Source organism: Syngnathus scovelli, chromosome 1, assembly GCF_024217435.2.
Source record: "Syngnathus scovelli strain Florida chromosome 1, RoL_Ssco_1.2, whole genome shotgun sequence".
Taxonomy (NCBI): Eukaryota; Metazoa; Chordata; class Actinopteri; order Syngnathiformes; family Syngnathidae; genus Syngnathus; species Syngnathus scovelli.
The window spans coordinates 11203572-11221521 of record NC_090847.1 but is presented as its reverse complement, the minus strand read 5'-3'; the positions used below and the strand labels follow the sequence as shown (position 1 = coordinate 11221521).

The following is a 17950-nucleotide window of genomic DNA, read 5'->3' as shown; positions in this document are numbered from 1 at the left end:
CAATCTCACTGGCCCCAATGTATTGTTTAGACGAGCCTTTGAAATCGGGGTGGGTCTCTGCATACGGTCGAAGTACCGCACTGTAACAAAACTGAGCAGACAGACAATGGACAGATAGAGGGCGGAAGCGTGAAAGGAGAGCAGCGAGATGGATACCTGGACGGACAACTTCAAATTTTAAGAATATTTATTTAGAGAAATGAAGTGCACATTTACTGCAGAATACTTTATCCAGGTACTGATTGATAGAACACAGTAAAAATAAAGAATCTGTGACAAATACAAATCAAACGTTATGTTTATAAAATATAAATCAGATAAATATAGAATATCTTAATTTGTTATGAACCCATTCAAACAGATCAATGGTTGAAAAATAAACACTTTGATAAAAGTAATGGCATATTGATCAGTTTTTCTACTGGACTGCATTTAGTGGAATGAACTGAGTGTGTTGCAATTCAAACATGCTCCAATCATAGCATATCGTAAAAAAAATCATTTAAAAAAATCCTTTTCTGTTAAAAACAAGCAACAAAATATTTTAAAACAAAAAAACAAACAAATATGGAGCAGAATATGACACAAAAGTCAAATCAACTCAGAATGTGAAAAGATACTTTCCTTTTAGGTAGTCCCTGCAAAAAAAGAAACAGAAGGTACACTAACAACATTCATGTACAGTATAACACAGAAGCTATTAATCAGACTTCCATACTTCTGGAGCTTTTTGGAATTAAGTTCTGTAACGATTCAATTTCATTGGATGTAGGCTAAGCAAGCAATGTTAAAAAAAAATCTCAGTCACAACCGCGTACATTCATAATGCACATTTAGTCCCCCATATTGCACTGCTGTAATTTCTTCTATAAGGCATTTAATGTCATTTTAAGCCTCTTGAAAGCGTTGGCTCATCTAGAGATAAGAAAAAGGCACAGTAGGTTGCGATCCAGGCAAGACCTTAACAGCACTGGACTGGTGCCCCCTCATCAGTGTATTGATCAAACTTCACATTTGTTTGAATTAAGAAAAATATTAAAGAAAGAAAATGTTTGTCCTTTTCATTTGTCTCGTTCACTCTTCTCCCTCGCACACACATTTTATATGCAGGTACACAATATGCACAAAGCTTTCAAAACATTCAGAAATTTCAATTGCACATTTGCGCTATGAACGTCCTTTCTGCTCTCCTGGGCTTTGTGACGTGAATTCATTCCACCGTCACAGACTTGGCTAGGTTTCTGGGGCAGTCAACCTGCAGACAAAAATAATCTTCGATCATTAAACATCCAATTTGTCAATATGAAAACATTTTAGGGCATCAGTCAATACTGCAATTTCTCAAGCATAAATATAATCATCCTTTCACGCAATTCATTGTAGTTCAGCTTTGTGATATGTTGGACTTCAGTTATTTATTATAAGCATTTAATTCTTTATCCTCTTAAATCAAAATAACAAAATTTGCTTATTTATTAACTTTGTGGTTGCTGAGTATATGTTGGCCACGCGTTTTACTTACATCGTATCCTCGCAGAACTGCCAGGTGGAAGGACAATAGCTGCAGGGGGATGACACTGAGGACGCCCTGCAGACAGTCGACAATACGTGGCAACTCGATGGTCCGATAAGCATTTGTGGTCACCTCTGTGTCGTCCTGGCTACACAGGATGATGGGCCTGCCCTGAATGCGGGATGAGGTTGAGCCACAAAAATTACTGTTTTTTCCCGTGTGATGACATGTCTCAATCAAGTTCCTCCCCTCATTTTAACTTAGTTGCTTTGCACCTAGATGCCACAAGACGGTGCCAAAGTAATACTTTTGTGTTAAACAAGGTTATTGATCGCAGCACAAACTCAGTGAATTATGTTAAGCACTTTTTGCAGTGGCAGCAGCGTCTCTCCTTACCGCCACAGAGTACATTATTCATACCATTAATTAATGTTTCAAAGTATTATTATTAGCAGTGGTATAGAATTAACATCATTAAAGCATCGGTGGCAGTTTTGCACAGTTTGAGTCTCGCACGGGATTATTTCACCATTTCACATGAGAGCAAGTTAGCTATTGATTATCATCCCGAACGGACAACAATACAGGTTTGTGGCGAGTCCATTGATTGTTTCCGTGACCTACCGATCTGGCAGTGACTTGTTGGAGGGCGTTTTGACATTTGGTATAGCAGGCATCCTTCATGATGATCATGATGACTGGCATATGTTTGTCAATAAGAGCCAGAGGTCCGTGCTTCAACTCGCCGGCCATAATGCCCTCTGAGTGCATGTAGGTGATTTCTTTGATTTTCTGTAGAGTTCGGAATATTAGAAAATCATTCGTTTGCCCAGAATAAAGAGGGGAAGGGAAAACACAAGGCACACTACAGTACACCAGGTACCATATTTTATGCCATACTGGGTATAACCAACGTACCAGTGCCCCCTCCAGACATGTGGCATAATTGAAACCACGGCCCATGACAAGAAGAGACCTCTGCTGGTACAGCTCTTCAGCAATGATCTTTATTTTCTCATCCAAAGACAAGACCTTTTTTATGAAATCTAGGACACAAAAAATACACATCTCATGATGACATCTTTGACCTCTATAGCCATCAAATGCAGTGAATGACTTAAGTATTGTTCCTGTTTTTTTGTTGATAACAAAATCAAGGCTTACATACATAGGAGGTGCGTTTTGACAGTAGTACAATCCTAAGGTGATCTGGGGGGAAAAAAAAAACGTCCTATAGCCTGAATTGGCTCATCCTGTATTGTCAACAATAGCCTGAAACAAGGCTCCCGTTGTCTCTGGCAACATAGTGTAAACAGAGCTTTTTTTTTTTTTTGGACCAATTCAGCCATTATTCTACTATGTCAACTAAATCTGCCGAGGCCCCCAGCAGACAAGAAAAAATTCTGGAGCTGTCTCTGCATGAAAATCACGTTTGTTTCATCTTAATTATTTTAGTACTTGATAAGTTGATTTGAATATTAAGAAGTGGTGTGGTAGAAGACCCCAGGTACCAAATTCAGAGCCTGCCATTATTTTCTACAATCAGACTAACCAGGCTGTTATACATACGTACGTACGTACTATTTTGCATTGATCGTCCAAGAGCCCCAAAGAGCAAAAACTGCCACATAATGGTCAGAGGAATAAAAACAATGTCATCACCTCATAGTATTAACAATCTAACCTCAGTAGATGTCTGCACTCTAATGACAAGTAGTCTAGTTGGATGTTGTGTTGTTACCAGGGAGCTGTCGGAGGCTGTTGATGATCTCCAGTCTTCTCTTCTGTAGGGAGAGCCTGTCCTCACTCATCATTAGGCCAAACATGGTGAGCGCCACAAATTGACTGGTGTACGCCTGAATCACAAACAAAGTGTGTGTGTGGGGGGGTGTCTTGTTTGTTTTACCACCGCCACAGTTTGATCTAGAACGTTTGGTCAATGCTGTTGGGAGTTGTACCTTGGTGCTAGCCACTCCAATCTCAGGCCCAGCATTAATGTGGACTCCACAGTCTGTTTCTCTGCAAATGGAGCTTCCCACGGTGTTAGTTATGCCCACGGTTAAGGCACCTCTCTCCTTACAGTAACGCAAAGCCATTAAGGTGTCTGCTGTCTCTCCTGATGGTTAGTGCAAAGAGTTAAGAGTCTTAAATTTGTTTTTAGAGACAACCAGTATGAAGTTTTGCATGATTGGTGGTGTTGTCACCTGACTGGCTCATGAAGAAGCTGACGTCGTCTCTAAAAACAGGTGTATTGCGGTCAAGGAAGTCACTCGCCAGCTCCACCATGACAGGCAGCTCTGTTAGTTCCTCCAGGATTTGTCTGGTCTGAAAAGATTTGAGGGGAAGGCAGATGAGCACCACTTTGACTTTCTCAACAGTGTTGGACAATCAACCTAAACTTACGGCGACTGCAGCATGGAAACTAGTGCCACAGCCAATCATGATTAGCCGTCTGCAGCGTTTGATTTCTTTTATGTGGTCCTTCAATCCGCCGAGAATCACTAAGAAATAGTTAAGAGACAGTTGCATAACACACCTCACATATTATGGGTCCCAATAAACAAGTGGCATTATGGTTACCAGTGTTGGAGTCAAAACAAATGCGACCTCTCATTGTGTTGACCACTGACTCTGGCTGCTCGAAGATCTCTTTCTGCATGAAAGAATCAAAATTTCCTGCAATGGGAAGACCATAACATTAGCATGTGTACATCATCTGTATATTTGCAAGTACTGTAAATATGGCCATAGTAAATATACTGTAGGTGTTTAATTGACAATTTCTTTATGCTTGTTTTGTTACGGGATACTGCGATTCAGTATTTTTTCTGTGATTATGCAATCAATACAAATAATTAGATTTGATGTACCTAAATAGTCCTTTTAGGGAAATGAAGGACATTTGTTATAGTTTACAGTTACAGTCTATTGCATGGGTAGGCAACTCCGGTCCTTGAGGGCCTGCATGTTTTCTATTCTATTCTATTCTATTCTATTCTATTCTATTCTATTCTATTCTATTCTATTCTATTCTATTCTATTCTATTCTATTCTATTTGCCAGAAAATATTTACAACTTGCATTGACGTCTTCAGTCAGCAGAGGGAGTGCAAGTATAGTGGATTTTTTTTTTTTGGAGCGGGGTTGGTATAATTTTGAATCTGTCCTTTCTTTGCTTTGAAATGTCTGACCTTTCATTATCTGTTGGAGCTCCATTTGTAGGGTTTGGATGGCGCGTACAGGATCTTCACCGGCCTGCCGGTTCATCCTGTGGATGGAAAGTTTCCCTCCTCTCACCACAGCAATGTCATCATCCTCCAGGTACAACACCTTGTTGGTGTGTTCAATAATGGCACTGGGAATTAAAAGGAAAATAATGGTGGTTAACAAAAAAAAATGGTGAGAAACAAAAGTAGGTGATTCCATTTCGATTCCATTTATGCAGTACATTTTATAAATATGGAGGTAAGACAAGAAGTGTCATTGTCACACCTAGTGGAATTCTCACCTTGCGTCAGAAGCAAAGTAATACTCCACAGGCCTGCCATCCCCGACGGGGTTAATAGTGCCACCAGTGCGGTTATGGTTGTTCTTTTCCTGGACGTCCTCCTTTAGGAGAGCTGTGGGGTCAGAAACAGGTGCCAAGGGATCACCTCGATGTCTTTTGTGGACGTGACAAATTCTTCCTCTGAACTTTCTGCTCAAAATGCATTACGTTCCTATTCTACGATATGAAAAACAAAGCCAAATTTGATCAATCAAATTGACATAATGGATATTAATTCAGTCATTGGATTTGTCTGGAGGGCATCATTCACACACAAAAGATTTAGGTGTGTGACAATTCTGAGTATTCTTGTGTACTTTGTCATCATAGCACAAACATTTTAAATAGAGTACAAGAGGCAATAAAAGTTATTCTTTATAACCATTAAATTGACACACCCAGGTTTGTTTTGTCCTCACCCACGACAACAACAGTAACTCATTGCACTTTGAACTGGTGTCACTCTTTCCTATGAAGAACCATATATCGTTCACAAAGACAGCCGAGTCAGTTTTGTCTGTGTTACACAAAGTGCGCAGATCCAGCAGGCAATAGGAAATAATTTTGTTTACATGTGTTGTTAATCTATCAGACACCATTTCCAGCTCGTGTTTTGCTTGATGCATTGACGTTGCAGGAAGCTTCTGAAGAGTTTTCCCAGAGACGCTTCACTAGAATACTTGGCAGCTCACAAACACTCAGAACAAAGGTTTTTCTAAAAAGGCTTTGCACGCCCCAAATTTATTCCAAGATGCCTTTCATAAGACAGCCTTTGGTCAGAGGAGCTAATGTGTGTTTGACATACAGTCCACAGAATACTGCCACAGAAAAACTTCATCAGCAACCAAATTAAATATCTGTTATTATTTATTCCTCTAATAAAATTCAAGTTCAATGCTGTCCAATTGTTTTGTGAAACATTTGTGTGTTGATAGCTGCTGGGTGTTAAAATGCAGTTGGTTGTGGTATTTATGCCTTATATTTTATTTAAACTTAGAATATTAAGGACAGTCGTACATTATTTTAAACAGATGGTGTGAATTCAGTTTCTAAATGAAAGCACGGTGTGATTTGTGTCTTTTGCACAAAAAAAATCAGAAAAATAAATTATGACAGCTCGCATACTGCATTGATGGTGAAAGCTGCTCAACAGCTAATCTGTAACTTTTGTCATATTAAATGCAGTATATTTTATATTTTAAAAAAGTATTAGTTTACGTGTCAGGTGATTTGTGTGTACTATGGCTGTAATATGTGTACAAAAATGATGATGATTATTGTGCGTTTTGTTTGCATTAGAGTATCAGTAATAATAAGATGTTAGTTTTTCACCTCTTAGCATTTATTTTAAATACGTACAGGCGTCCTTGAGAAAAGTGCGGGCAACAGTGTGTCATATTGTAACTGTGATGAGGCAGCCAAAGTGAGGAAGAGTACTTACCACCCTTGTACTGGACAGGAATATGCTCGGTTGACAGCTCGTGTTCACTTCGTACGCCAATGAGCAAGGGACTTCCTCTCCTGATCAGGAAATGGGAGAAACGATAAGTTTATGTTTGATAAACTAACAACAATTTAAGATGATGTGCAGTACACACACGTTTTGGTTAGGGATGCTGATGATGATGCATTCTCACATCCCTGTTCAATTTCCATACATAAAAGTCTCATGTTTTGATCACACCTCCTCTCTTTACTCCCCCAAATATTTCAAACATTCTTATACACTATCACACTTATTTTATTGCCTTATAATTCTGTCGGGCCTCTGATTGGTTGTGGAGTTAACAAAGGTAGAGCGACATTTGCCTGGTGTGACTGACTTGACAGCAAACGAAAATTTCATAACAAACCTCTTCATGCCAAGTCGGTTATTAAGACAAATACTTAAGGCCTCTTCTTAGCACGTACACCATTTGTATGGCTGGATCTATCTTTGCTCTCCAGTTATGATTTCTCTGGGGCTCGGCTCCAGTGACGCAAGGCCGCTGGTTGTTTTACGGGGCGTGGGGCTTGAAGTGAAGCTTGCAAACAGAAACATGTGGTCGCTATCCAGTACAATATTTACCCTGAGGGAGGGAAAGACAGGGAAAAAGAGGGGAAGCAAATGGACGAGAGAAAATTAAGATGTGTTAGTCCAAAGAGAGACAGCGGAGAAACAATAGAGTAAGATAAAAGTTGAAACAAGAACAGCCGAAACGTCATGGAAGCTGAACCTTTTTGATTGATAACAGCTGCCCAGTACCAGAATACAAACATTCTTTCCCCCGCTAAATACTATATTTATGTAAACTAAGCTCTCTTTTTGGCAAAATACCGCTAAGCATTTGAAATTTCATTTTCCTTACACATGAAAGGTGAGAAATGCCAAATGAAGAAAGTAACTGGGGAAACAAACGTCATAGCAATCCTTGGACGGCATACAAGCATAGGGATGACATGACATCATTGCTGCCTTGCTGAGACACACAACTGTTGTGTTTGGGATGTGAAAAGTTAAGGCGTACACTGCTCAAATTGGCTCAACATGTTAACCGCATTGAGAAAACGTGTTGCTGTTAAATGGGGGGAGTAGTAGTATTCACAGTAAAAACTACAAAGGGTGGTTTCATCACAACTTGTGTGGATAATAATAATATTAATGATAACTTGGACTTAAGTAATACCAAGGGATCCAATGATGCATGAATGCTGCTTATTCGTCATAGTGCTGGGGTAGAAAAAAAAAAACACTAAAAAATGAGGGAGCTTGTAGTTTAAAAAAAAAATCAATTGTTCTGTCATGAAAAAGAAATGTTGCACCTCCTTGGTATAAAAAAGAAACATCTACCAAGGAAAAATAACCAATTGTAGGCAGAAGGCGTTACTTGTGAGTTGTCAATCTTTTGTCGTACATGTATGTTGTACACAGTCATTCTGGGCACAGCCCTGTGGCCTCACCAGAATATATAATATATATAAATATAATTTCAACCCAGTAACATTAGTAATATATAGTAACAAGCCATTATGGATGAGGTGCTGTGCTGAGGTGCTCCTACCTAACAGCGCGAGCGGGATTGGCATTTGTTCACGAGATGTAATAATCAAGTTTTCTTTTTTTATTCAAAAGTTCCCCTCTAAATTTGGAAATGATGACTATGTTGCAGCACAGCAAATCAATCCTTAAATATGTGTAGATATTCTCCCTCAAGGCATAGCTGGCACCATAAGAACGACAGAGCAATGTGGCTGGGTTAGTTACACAACTGCAGAAGGACAATCGATGATAAGAAATTTTGTTGCAGGCTCAGAGCCATATCAATGGTGGCTCCTGCTCATATACCGTATTTTCCGCACTATAAAGCGCACCGGATTATACGGCGCACCTTCAATGAATGGCCCATTTTAAAACTCTGTCCATATATAAGGCGCACCTTCAATGAATGGCCCATTTTAAAACTTTGTCCATATATAAGGCGCACCGGATTATAAGGCGCACCTTCAATGAATGGCCCATTTTAAAACTTTGTCCATATATAAGATATGTACATTTGGCCCACAGGCCGGACTTTGGACACGCCTGCTGTAGTGGCTCAACATTGGTCCATGTATAAGGCACACCTGATTATAAGGCACACTGTCGGCTTTTGAGAAAATTGGAGGTTTTTAGGTGTGCCTTATAGTGCGGAAAATGCGGTAGTCATTTTTTACGTGTCTTTGCGTTCTCTCTTTAAAGATTCCCCTTTGGTCATGCAGTCATTTGCCTCTCCCTGTTCTAGGGAAAATATATAAAGTCATATAAAACTTAGGGAGTGATAAACCAGGAGTCATGCTGGCAACGTCTGAAACAGGAAACTGTCCGATAATGAGTCACAGAGACGTAGGCAGATGGCCAGCTACGTAGTAAGGAGCTCAAGCCTAGATGCGAGAAGAAGACCAAAAGAGAGAGTAAAGGAGCCAGGAAGGAGGACTGTGTGGAACTCAGGAAAAACGAGGTTGGATGTGACTTTCCAAACTTTTACGCAATTGGAAACAGTACCCGAAAAATACATTGCACAAAAAGCACCCATCTCTCATGATAGCCACAACAAAGCCCACTGAGTGCATACAAAGGCAACAATGAATCATATCGACGATTGCTTCACAGCGATGGCTCATCTCAAACATGCGCATCCCGTGGACCCCATGCGGATGACCACACAGTCAAACGTCAGAGTGTTCCTTTGTGCGTGTTAGTGTGAAAACTAACCTGGCAACCACAGCCTCTCCAGGGAAATGGCGACTTTTAAAAACCAGAGCAAAGGCCCCTTCCTGAGACAAAAGAGGAGAAAAGCCAAGATTTAACATTGTCATCCATAATCAAGATGGATGTGTTTAGGCGGTAAGCTCCAAAATGTTCCCCAAAAAGTGTTATGGTGAAATGATGGCAGGAGTGGGGTCTTCGTTGGAGGTAAAAGAGAACTGGGACTTCTATTGCGTAACATCTGCTGTCTTTCGAAAGACCTGGTGTCGAACAGCCTGAGTTTGCATGTATGTGTGGTTTTGACAGTGAGTGGCGGGTACGGTATGTTTTGTCTTGGTCATACAGCGGTCTGCTTTCCATTACTCCAACAAACACAGTTGCGCAGAAGACAGACAACCCGCTAACACCCAAATTTCACGCAGTGGAAAATAAACTCGTGATCCATCAAATCATCGAAAGCAAAAGATGACGTTAGCTGTGACGCTTTCAGTGTGGTTGCCACAGAAACCGTTTTGTGATGGTCCACAGGCGGGAAGGTGAAATGTATGGTAGAATGACTAACGTGTTGGACCAAACAAAAACACACTTCATGAAACCTAGCGACACTGTGACGTCACTTATAAGGCCCCCCATTCAGGATTAGCTCGCATACACACTACTGAAACGCTCTCTTTTTTTTTTTTTTTTACTCAAGTGAAACACTCCACACAAACTACTACCCGATGTTTACAAAAATCATCTCTGCCTTTGACGAGTGAGTGTTAGAGGTAATGCAACACAAAGACAACAAATAAGGACAGCAGTGAGGTAAATGCCACTCACCAGCTGGTGAATGACCCTCTCCACCAGTGTGGAAAAGCTGATGCTGTCATACTCCCGGTTGTCGTAAACATATTTGATTAACTTTGGGATCACCTCCGTGTCTGTCTCAGACTCAAACGCATATCCCTTGGTGATCTGAGGGTGATAAGAGGCATAATATACATTTTTGGTTGGTCATTTCAAACGATTCAGAGTTGTTGATGCTTGCTGTTCACATATTTCGAATCTCACATATACACTGTCTGGTCTTAGCGAAACTTTTTTCCGCCAAATTGTCACTCTTTCACAAATCTTACTGAGTGGTGCTTCTGATAATAATGGACTATTATGGGTACATGGGAGACTCTACATCTTAAATATGCCACCATCTAATATTTACTTACCAGATAGGCCTTCAGCTCTTTGTAGTTGGTGATAATGCCATTGTGGATGACGACAAATTCTAAGAGGCGAGATTCAGATTTAAGATAGAGCAGTCAAGTGTCAATCCTACATATTTTGGCCTGAAATGCCATACATTTTTCTACTACCAAACTACATAAATGTTTCTCTTTGGATATGATTACTGGATGGATGAATGATTGCCAGTCTTTCAATACAAACACAGTGCACAATTTATTGAGATCTAATGTAAGAGATACATGAAAAATGTTACATTTACAGACACCGCAGTGCTCAGATATACTATAGGAAACACTCCTTTTTTTTTTTTCAAGAACTTACCATTATCGTTGTCAGAGCGATGAGGGTGGCTGTTGAGCGCGCTCGGTTCTCCGTGTGTGGCCCAGCGAGTGTGAGCGAGACCAAAGTGCGTACAGAGTTCCTCTTCCAGGTCCAGGGAGTCTTTCTCTGGAGAACCCAATGGATAGTACAGTCTTTTTACTAACTTGGACACAACAACAAATCTTGACCCCAATAAACAACCGGAGACATGATGCCTTGGGATTATTGACTTGAACTCACTGTGAAGCTCCTCCTCCAAAGCCTTGACCTTTCCTCTCTTTTTGATCAAACAGATGGCTTTGCCATTTATGTCAGAGCTTTCCTTGGTTTTGCCATCCACAGCAAGGCCTGTCAACGAACGGTGGACAACATTCATGAAGTATTTTTAATAGGCCGTATAGCAAAGAACACCCCGATTCAACTTTAATGATAGCAAGGGAGTAAACTTATCACATCTCCAGCAAAGTAAAATATGAGAGCAATTAAAAGGCATGGTCTGTGATTGTACAAAGTCAATTATTTCGTAATACATAAAATATATTATAGAAACTGACTGTCAGGCTGAAAAAAAAAAAACATCCATCAAGGAGTGTGTGCATGCTTGCTAAACAGCTGTAAGGCAACAATGGCTTCATCCTGCTCAAATAGGATGAGCAAACACAAAGCAGGTTCTCTTGCATTTGTGTACATTCATAAAGTATTGGTGGCAATCATTGACCAGATGACAAAAGGTTGGTACTTTTAAATTCAAAATGTCAAGGTCATCATCATATGACGGGGTTTGTTCATGCTTACTAGCTGCGGGGCAATGACAGAGTCAAGTGAAAATGGTCACTGCTTAAGTTTTCTTGCACTGAATATTTGTGGATAATCATAATTGAAAGACAGCAGCACTCCCAGGCCGAATAACCTTGATTATGAATCTTTGAAGATTAGAGATAAAAAGTACCAACAAAAAATTCCATTTTTCAATTTTTCAAGCGGATGAGGAAGCGTGAAGAAATGAAGCGCGTTTGCGCAACATCAAGGAGACCATGTAATCGCCACAGAGAAATCCCAAATTATAACTTGCAAAAAATTCTGATAGAGTGTGTCTCACGAACCATTTTCTGATGGCGGGACAACCATACTTCCAAAGTCTAGTTACAGTGTTGCCTTGAAACTCATAACACTCGTATCTCACATATTCTTTTCCACTGAAATTAATAGAAAAATTATTCATCTGTTTCAGCCTCTTCCGAATATACAAATTAAAAACAAAAATGTTTCTTAATCATATAAATCGCACTACAATATTCTTTGTTACAGAAAAAACACAATGACAAATAAATGGAATGGAAATTAATACAGTTTTTGTCACATTTTTTCTCCTATTCAATGGACATTGTGCTACTCCGTGTGTGTGGCCACCTGGGGGCAGTGTAATACAGAGACCCCTGTGAACAGACCCGTAAGCTGCAGTTGCATTAAGTCATTCTTGAACAAAGATTTTTAAGTATTCCTATTTATTATTAGTCCACATGTGTTGCCCACTGTTTGTGTTCAAATATGCAACACAGATGCTATTAGTTAGCTAAAGAAATGCTACGTGGTTGTTTTACATACACTGCATACCTGTAATTCTCTTTGCTTTGTTCCATTTGACAGCAAACGTCAAGTGGGTGTGGCAATGGCATTGCAATTTCCGTACAATAGCTTGTCATTGTGTTGCTACCCAAAGTATCTTTTTGTACCCGACCCTTGACTTTTACAGCTTGGCAACATACCAGCGCCTTTTTGACTTTGGAAAATGGGTTACTTAAAAATGTAACAAAAAGCCTTAGATATCGATTCAACGTTGCGCTTGACTGCTAGTTTATGTCTATTTTGGATGAAATGTTTATCCTCCGTGGCCTCACTCTGCCACATGATTTGCTTCTAGTCCTGATTTACTATTATAATTATCACTTGCTTGCATATAGAAATACTCTCTTGCTTTGAATACTAGAAAATATGTGCACACAGCATGTATAGCGTTTGTGTGTGCGTGCGGCAGCCGTCTTACCTGCTGAATCGTAGCCTCTGTACTCAAGTCTCTGCAATCCCTTCACGAGTGTCTCAAATATCTCCTTCCTGGTGCGAGGCACTTGATGATTCAGGTAAGCAAAAATACCTTTAGGGCAGAGAGAGAATAAACATTAAGATGAACTGCTAAACTATTTTGGAGTGATGCTGTATGTCAATAATCCCATTTCAAGATGGTAAAGCGAGGGGTGTCTGGGGCTACGATAATTACAGGGCACCCAAACGTGTTTCAAAGTCTTATCTATAACTGGTTGGATGCTTCCACCACCCCTTTCAAAAAACTGACCACTTCATGTTTCGTCACATAGACTTGAGTATTTGAGCAGTCCAAAAGGAAAACTTAATAAACTCTTGATAAGCGCTGTGATGATTCACTTGTTAGATAACCCCAAGGACTTTAGGAAAACTTTATAAACTGTTAATAAGCACTATGATGATTCATTTGTTAGATAACGCCAAGAAGGACTTTAGGGCAATTTTCTTAAATTTAGACAATAATACTTAAAACCTATTTGGTGATAAATATTATTCGACGTACAAGAGAGAGGGAGAACCAATTCAAATGGTTATTTAGCCAGTAAAATAAGCTTTAGAAAATAAATGTAGATTTCAAAAGACCTTGTGTGGAGGTGAAAATGCATTTTTTTTTTGTCAATGCAGTACACAAATGTGGAGGGCCGTATGAATGAACAACAAACTGACAACGGCATCGGCTACAATGCTCGCGCTTGCATCTGAATGTGATTCACTTGTTTGGTGAATATCAACAGTCACCTTTCACAATCTTACGAGATGAGATCAAAAGCTCAAACCAGCCCATTCCTGTGGTCCCAAGATTTAGTGGATTCTTCTGGTCAGTTTTGATCAAGACCATCACTTCAAAGCGGTTAATTATCTATGTCAGGTCATGTCTTTGAACGGTATCAGGATTAAAACAACATTCATGACATTTGGAGACTGCGAAAGTGGTCTTTTTCCACATCTCATTGTTTCTCTGTGCAATAAAATTCCAGGTGTTCACAAGAAGAGGTGCCTATCAGTATAGCCTACTGTTGGTGGAGGCACTGCACTACATTTTAATATTTAAAATTGGCTGTGCTTTTCATAACAGGGGCTTGTCTGTGTATGTCCTGCGGGAATGTTACCTTTACGCCCACCCGCGCGCGCAGACACATAGATGCCTATATGGAAGGTGGACATAGCAAGCAGTGTTTCAGCAGTCAGTTCGGCGTGTTGTGGAAGGCGAATGGGAAATAGTTGGTTAACGATTGACTTTAGGTTGTTAATGGTCGTGCTCCTGAATTACCGCACTTGAGATTGGCAACGCATAACGCTGCCTCGCTTTGCAAAATACTCCCAAATTACTTTACAAGAGTAAGACTGCTCATCTGCAGCGAGGCTGTCATGACTGAAGTAAGAAGCTTGGGGGCGGGATACAAGACACGTAGCAGCTGAGCGGAGTCACAAAGCTAGTGGGAAAAAAATAAAACCGTCTCAACTTTAGCAGCACTTCTCCGATCTGAACGTCTTGGCGAGAAAGACGGGAATTACCTACACATAATAAATTAAGCCCTTGAAGTGAGCGCTGCGCACGTCAACTTTTAAATTACTCCATGAACAAGTAGAATGAAATTCAGTCAGAAAGGGGAGAAAAAACGCAACACTCACCACACATGGCTCGAGTTTTGAAAGTTCGGCTTGCAAGTATAAAAATAAAAATGGAGCTTTATTCTCAGTGGGCGTGAGGATGGTGATGCTACTCTCGGTTGAGTGTGCGCAAAACGCTGGCAGTGAGCATTTAAACGGTGTTTCCCGGAGAAGCAAGGAACGGTTCCCACCCCCGTTGACGCCTCCCTTGTCTTCTCGAATCCACATATGTCACATCACGGGACACACAGGCCTACCTGTATAGACTGACAGCACAGAAGTCATGGGGTATCAGATATCAATTTAAACTATTTAACTAATCTTACTACAACTACTACCACGTTCCATTAAATTGTATTAATGTATTCACGATTCCCTTTCCTTTTTGTTTTGAAATATGGCCAAACGCTTTTCAAAAACTGAATACACAGAGGATGAAATGATTGTCTAGGTCGTGATAGGGATACATTCAAAAGACTTTTTGTTTGTCCCATTTATTATTTTATGCACAATCGTTTGTTTATAGAAAACTAGCGGAAGGAAGGAACATTATTCTGAACATGTTTTTTGCCTACTTCTTGCTACTAGAAACCTGGCAGGGAAAACTGAGCCACATTTGGCGTGAGGGAAGAAGCAGTTGCCACCCTGAGTAGGGTTTGAAGATGCTCATCGGTAAGTCTGGACCTGTACTTGGACTTATTGAAGTTCACGGTAGACAAGACCTATGTGCTCCCAAAAAGACACATTCAAATTGGCACCGCACACACCCATAACAAAATCGTGGGCCACACTAACACTTTCACATGACGGCGAGGGCCACAAACTATCGTCCCGCAGGCCGCAATTGGCCCATGGTCCGCGAGTTTGCGACCACTGAATTCGATAAAGACCTTCAAAATACCTTCTAAATAGGCCTTGGGTGGTGTAATAGACATCTTTTTCTTTGTTGGGCCACACACGATCACCAGAAACCTGTCAAACTATTCAAGTGATGCATGCTGAACCAGCAAAAACACAGCACTCACCATACATCACATTGGGTTCCGACTGGCGCCTCCAAAAACTCACTGGAATGAGCTAGTGCAAGTCTCTGTGTGATGTTTTAAATCCTTGATTTAGTGTTTTTAAAACGCTAACGTAAACTGTATGTTACAATTGTTTTGGATTTTTTTTTTCTTTTTAAATGAAATTGCAAACGTTGAGAGTTGTTCAACATACTTCCCCAGCAAGGAGTCGCTCTGCTCTGATGAAGAATAAAATATGTCATTACGTTTGTTTTTTAAGGTGCTTGCACCCAGTGGGAGTTAACAATCTTCCATCAAAGTGATTAATGAGTGGAACGAAAGTACTTCCCACATTTTTACACTATTAAAACACATGAATTAAGAATGACTGAAAATCATTTGTTTAAGCAAGCTACTGGATTTGAACTAGAAATGTGATGTTTGTTTTCTTATCTGAAGGAGTACAATTTGCCTCTCCTGTTTTATCGAGATTGCTGCCTTATCATCCCTGACTATTAACTGGACTCTGGAATATATGTGCCCATAGTGCATGTCTTATTGAATAATGATTTATAAGTCCAACATGTTAACAGTCGCACCGAAATGGGTTCAGAAATGAAACCGCATTATTATGGCTTAACCAATTTGATAAGAGCAAGTCAACATCACTATCAAATTTACAAATCACTGCGCAGACATTATGCTTGAATATGTTCCTTCACCACATAAAAAAGCAGTTCCAGTAAAATACAAGATGTAGTTTACCATCAAGGAGTTAAGTTTGTGTGCCTTATCACATTGATAACTGCTACTCCTTCTGGATTTTCCATTTTAAAGTCTAACTGAGGGATCATTAACTATGGCAACATTTGTCACTGTAGCTGAATGATAGAATCTGAGTGACGTCTACATACTTGGCTTTATGGTGCCAATACCTTTCTCCATTTACAATTACACTGCTGGTCTTCATTTGAAAATTTGGAGGTTTGCGTGAGTGAGATCCTGAAAGACAAGGCAGCCACTGCATTCCTCTGCAGGCTTAAAGGCTTAAAGACAGCACAGGATGATGATGTTTGCAATGTGACTTTGTTATCCACTAAAATCCTTTGTAAATGACAAGTACTCTCAGATAATCATCTCTGTGTCAAAGCTTTATTCACAAAGCTCTATTGAGGAGGTGTCACATACATCTGGGGCTGTGTAATATCAAGGAAGACAACATCCCTGACAGATCAAAGCCACAGAAAGAAAAAACAAAGCTGAAATGCTGTACATAAAATCAAACATGCAACTTCAAATAAAATATTATTTTCTTAACTCTTTACTTCCCAGCGACGAGGAAACTCATCATCGAGAGTAATGTCAACTTCTTTTTATTTTATGAATGGGTGGATGAGAGCCTATAGAGCATTGTAGTGGTTAACTGTGACCACTGGATAACAGAGTTGGTCTTGGTGGCTCTTAAAGAGGTGATGTAAGCCCAGCCCAAATGGAAGAACGATGAAAAGTAGTTGAGGACCGAGAGTGAGATAACATGGCGAAACGGAAGCGATCAGCTTTCAAGCAACTTACAATCGAGCAAACTGTTACCCGTCGTAAGCAAAGTGGGGAAGAGCAAGACGATGGAGCGAATTTAGAGGAAGTTTGTGAGTACGCGACAAACACGAAAGTCCACTTCAAAAGCCACCGCCAGCTTGGACATACACATTGCCAGTGGCAATTGTTTGTGTCACAGTTTGGATGAATTGACGTCATTTCTGATGCGGGATACAGCGACGCACAAATACATACCTTGTAAATAGCAAAACATCCATCCATCCATCCATCTTCTTCCGCTTATCCGGGGTCAGGTCGCGGGGGCAGCAGCTTTAGGAGGGACTCCCAGACTTCCCTCTCCCCAGCCACTTCGTCCAGCTCATCCTGGGGGATCCCAAAGCGTTCCCAGGCCAGTGCGTCCTGGGTCGTCCATGGGGTCTCCTGCCGGTGGGACACGCCCGGAACACCTCCCCAGGGAGGCATCCAGGAGGCATCCTGGTGAGATGCCCGAGCCACCTCATCTGGCTCCTCTCCACGTGGAGGAGCAGCAGCTCTACTCCGAGTCTCTCCTGGATGACCGAGCTTTTCACCCTATCTATAAGTGTGAGCCCGGACACCCTGCCATTCCACCCTTTTCCGACTGAGGACCATGGACTCAGATTTGGAGATGCTGATCACGGCTTGAAGAAGCCAACAGGACCACATCATCTGCAAAAAGCAGAGATGCGATGCTGAGGTCCCCAAACTGGACACCCTCTGGTTGCGCCTAGAAATTCTGTCCATAAAAGTTATGAGCAGATTCAGTGACAAAGGGCAGCCTTGGCGGAGTCCAACCCTCACTGGTTACAGATCTCAGAAAGGCTTGTAAG

At 40.7% G+C, this 17950-nt stretch overlaps 1 protein-coding gene across 1 annotated transcript; it reads right to left on the bottom strand.

Annotated features, from left to right (window-relative positions):
- Positions 1–169: 169 nt before the first annotated feature.
- gfpt2 (glutamine-fructose-6-phosphate transaminase 2) lies at positions 170–14721 on the bottom strand. The gene is made up of 19 exons (XM_049744151.2): positions 14563–14721; positions 12875–12982; positions 11071–11178; positions 10831–10956; positions 10491–10549; positions 10108–10242; positions 9292–9353; positions 6502–6581; positions 5022–5133; positions 4705–4868; positions 4094–4189; positions 3917–4014; positions 3718–3838; positions 3472–3629; positions 3255–3369; positions 2432–2559; positions 2138–2305; positions 1523–1684; positions 170–1255 (listed from the first exon to the last, which is right to left on the bottom strand). Exons 1-19 carry the CDS (start codon positions 14567–14569, stop codon positions 1211–1213), a joined length of 2052 nt encoding a protein of 683 aa, XP_049600108.1. The 5' UTR covers positions 14570–14721; the 3' UTR covers positions 170–1210.
- Between the last annotated feature and the right edge of the window lie 3229 nt (positions 14722–17950).